General features: G+C 37.8%; 1 protein-coding gene across 2 annotated transcripts; it reads left to right on the top strand.

The window, feature by feature from the left end:
• Positions 1-1,215: 1,215 nt before the first annotated feature.
• On the top strand, positions 1,216-2,852 carry si:ch211-239j9.1. Of its 2 annotated transcripts, none has more exons than XM_043226566.1 (2): positions 1,216-1,494; positions 1,903-2,852. In XM_043226566.1, exons 1-2 carry the CDS (start codon positions 1,231-1,233, stop codon positions 2,083-2,085), a joined length of 447 nt encoding a protein of 148 aa, XP_043082501.1. In that variant the 5' UTR covers positions 1,216-1,230; the 3' UTR covers positions 2,086-2,852. The 2 variants fall into 2 exon arrangements, 1 of the variants encoding a protein (XP_043082501.1); XR_006247953.1 differs by having other exon boundaries at positions 1,355-1,585.
• Positions 2,853-3,218: the final 366 nt, after the last annotated feature.

A 3,218-nucleotide genomic window follows, 5' to 3' on the forward strand; every position in this document is an offset into this window, starting at 1 on the left:
AGCAATACGTGTTTGTCAGCTTGGCAAAGCACCCAATTTCATTATTTTTCTCAAAAGATGCACGGACTGCCATTCTTCTGCTGTTGAAATGATCGAAATTGTCTGCAACTGATGAGAAACAACACTGATGATGACACGAAAATTAAAAACAGGGTAGACATAAATAACATCATATAAAACTAATTAGTAACAGAATCTGGTGAGTTGAGTTTCTGCTCCACGATTAGGTTTTGATATTTAATATTTCTTAACAGTATATAAAGCGCTATTTCAGGATTAAACCTCGTCTCTGTACCTGGTTTTAATTAGGCTAGAGAAACGTTTTTAAATGTGCTTCTAAAAAACATTATTTTAAAACATATGGGACTTTTAGCACCGTGACTAATCAAAGTAATTCACAACAAAACCTGAAGGTTAAACTCGTTCTAAATAACTTTTATTTAAGCAGTACTAGTCAGGGGGACGTTAGCTAGCTGTCGGCTAACTTACATGAAGTTATTTTGACTTCTCTATTCATTAAAAGCTATCAATTCTGTGTTATTTAATAACAAAGCGGGTTAATAATACATACGGAATTATATATTTAATAACTTTATTATAAATACCATTACAATTACAACAGCAATCTTATATTTACCGATTGTCACTGTATGTAGAAGCGTGGACAGCCGTAAACCACGTGTTCACTTCCTTTCCTGGACGTGCTGACGTCAACGCGTTACGGCACGTGATACGTTAGCTCATGTTGTCAGGAGAAACACCGCTGCCTTTGTTTTGATTCTTAAAAACCAAGTCCCCAGACCATTGTTCTTTAAACAATGAAGAGTCCGTATTTGTGTCAATAAAGTTTTTTTTAGATACGGCATTTATGTCCCTCTATTGATCATACACAGTATGAGCATTTCCACAATATCTCTTAAAACATTTTTAAAAGTTGCTAGGTGTTAATAATGCAATATAATAAAGAAAATAAAAATAATTTAACCAATAAAGAAATAGACAACAATCAAAACAAATACAATAAAATGTTGGTATTTGTAGTCAGTGTACGTGTATTAAAAATATTTTCAAAATAACATTCAGTGAGTCACTGCAATTTATTCCCTTTAATAGCATAATACGACTTAAATAAACAAACATTTAATCTGTCATCTTTTTAAAATGATCGTATTTACATTTCTATAACCCGTTGTTGCCTAAACGGCTGAGAACGGGGAGCCACGTTCCCACATGTTTTTGTCGTCCGCCACAAACCTGCGTAGCAACAGGACACACCTCTCCCTGCACTACGGATTTGTGAGCCAATCGCGATTGACTTTCGGCGTGACGTCGTTTTTGTTGACACTTCGATTAGCTGGCTACCTGCGAGACGTCACTGCAGCAGCGCGAGCCCGTGACCCTCGACGTCCACCCCGCGCGTTTTCTGCCTGGAAACATCGCGAGCTAATCGGTGCCGGGAAAGCGCAGGATTCCGGGGGCTGGAGTCGGCGTGGGGTAAAGTCTTGCCGTGCCTCGGCTCGTTAACGCACTATTGATCGGTTTTTGTCCCAGTCACGGTGTCAAACGCTCCCTGAGTGCTTGCTGCGTATGTAGGTTTTTTTTTTTNTGAGCCTCGGTCTCAAACCGAATCATCTACGAGCAGTTTTGTGAGAAGGTTGCTGAACATTAACGCAAACATCTTATACATTCGGGAAGGTTTCCTGAGGCATGTATTATGGCTATAGTGTTTTTTTAAATCTACATTGGTATTTAATACCCTGGAGTACCATGGTATATGAATATGCTAGATGTTAAGCATGATGGTACTTCTAGAAGGTACTGTAAATCAAAAGCAGTACCAGTTTATCAATGTATAAATGTAATCAATGTGTGTGATTTAAATCTCTTGTTTTGTTATTAAAGAAATGGGGTCTGATCAGAGCACCAGTTCGGCTGCTGACCAGCAGCAGAGGGATCCAGACAATCTTCCATTGCAAGGTGAAGTATCTTCATCCGGTCACCAGACTGACACCGGTCGTGAGTGCCGGGACAGCCTGGATCCAGACATTGACCTTCCACAATGTCGCATGGGCACCAGGAAGGTAGACGACATGAGCTTCATGATAGCCTGCACTAACTGGTATTGAAAACCAGAGACGCTGCACCGATTAAACTGGACGTTTCGTCCGCGAATGAATGCTAGATTTAGTGCAGGGACAGCAGAAGAAACGGAGGTGCTGGACTGGTTTGATGCAAAGTATTCCATTAATAAGTTGTGCAATGTGTTTTAAGACGATGAGAATAAAACGAAGGCACATGTTTGTATTCACAAATGAAATCTCTTCTGATGTATTACGTGGTTGATATCCACCTGCACTGATGAAGCATGTATGCATAAATATATATTGTTAAACATCCATCCAGAAAGCATCAAACGCTTGGCATTTCTGTAGTTTTATTTTATTGACATTTCTTTGAACATGGTGATATTAGATACACAGTGTAAAACTGTAGACTGAAACCGAAATAAAATGGACTCGTCGTTTATAGAATTAAAAACAGGATTTAAGAAATAAAACTTAAATCATATCTAATATTAGTAAATCAATCCGTTTAAGATCGCTCTCATTCTTAATAATCAACATTATGCATGACAGTGTGAAATCATAGGCTACCTTTAGAGTGAAAGAAAAATACAAAAGGTCTGAAAAGTTTCAGTAAGTCTTTGTATTTACATGACCGTTAAAACCTGGACGAGGCTGAGCAGACAGCAACAACTGACCTGTAAATCAGAAAATATCAAAATTGCAAGGACAGAATCTGAATTTATTCAAACCGCAGAGTGAGACGTTCACTCTTAAATTCTTGTCAAAGGGAAAAAAGAACCGGTTATGTACAGGAATACAGTTGAAATTCCCCCGTGGTCAGTCAAGAAAAAAAAAATAATAATAAAAAACAAACCAAAATCTTTAAAGCTATCTCAGATAAAATCTCCATTAAAATTAACCCCCTGTAATTAAAAAGCGTAAATACAGTTGGTTCCTTGACTACCTCTGATATGTTTGTCCTATTGTTAGTCTCATAAAAGGACCATAAAAAACAAAAGGCAACAGCAGCTCGGGTTAAAAGTGACTGTTGTCCAAAGCCACGATCATACCCATTAAAAAGAGGCAAATTACCAGAGAATTCCTATTTACGTATCTCCCTGTACAGTTCTGTATTTTTTTTTTTTTTGTTTG

The sequence above is a fragment of the Puntigrus tetrazona genome, chromosome 24, assembly GCF_018831695.1.
Source record: "Puntigrus tetrazona isolate hp1 chromosome 24, ASM1883169v1, whole genome shotgun sequence".
Lineage (NCBI taxonomy): Eukaryota > Metazoa > Chordata > Actinopteri > Cypriniformes > Cyprinidae > Puntigrus > Puntigrus tetrazona.

Coding starts and splice junctions, on each gene's coding strand:
- si:ch211-239j9.1 (XM_043226566.1), top strand. CDS start 1,231: ATGTTTTTGTCGTCCGCCACAAACCTGCGTAGCAACAGGACACACCTC. Junction 1,495..1,902: donor GGGGCTGGAGTCGGCGTGGG/GTAAAGTCTTGC, acceptor TTGTTATTAAAG/AAATGGGGTCTGATCAGAGC.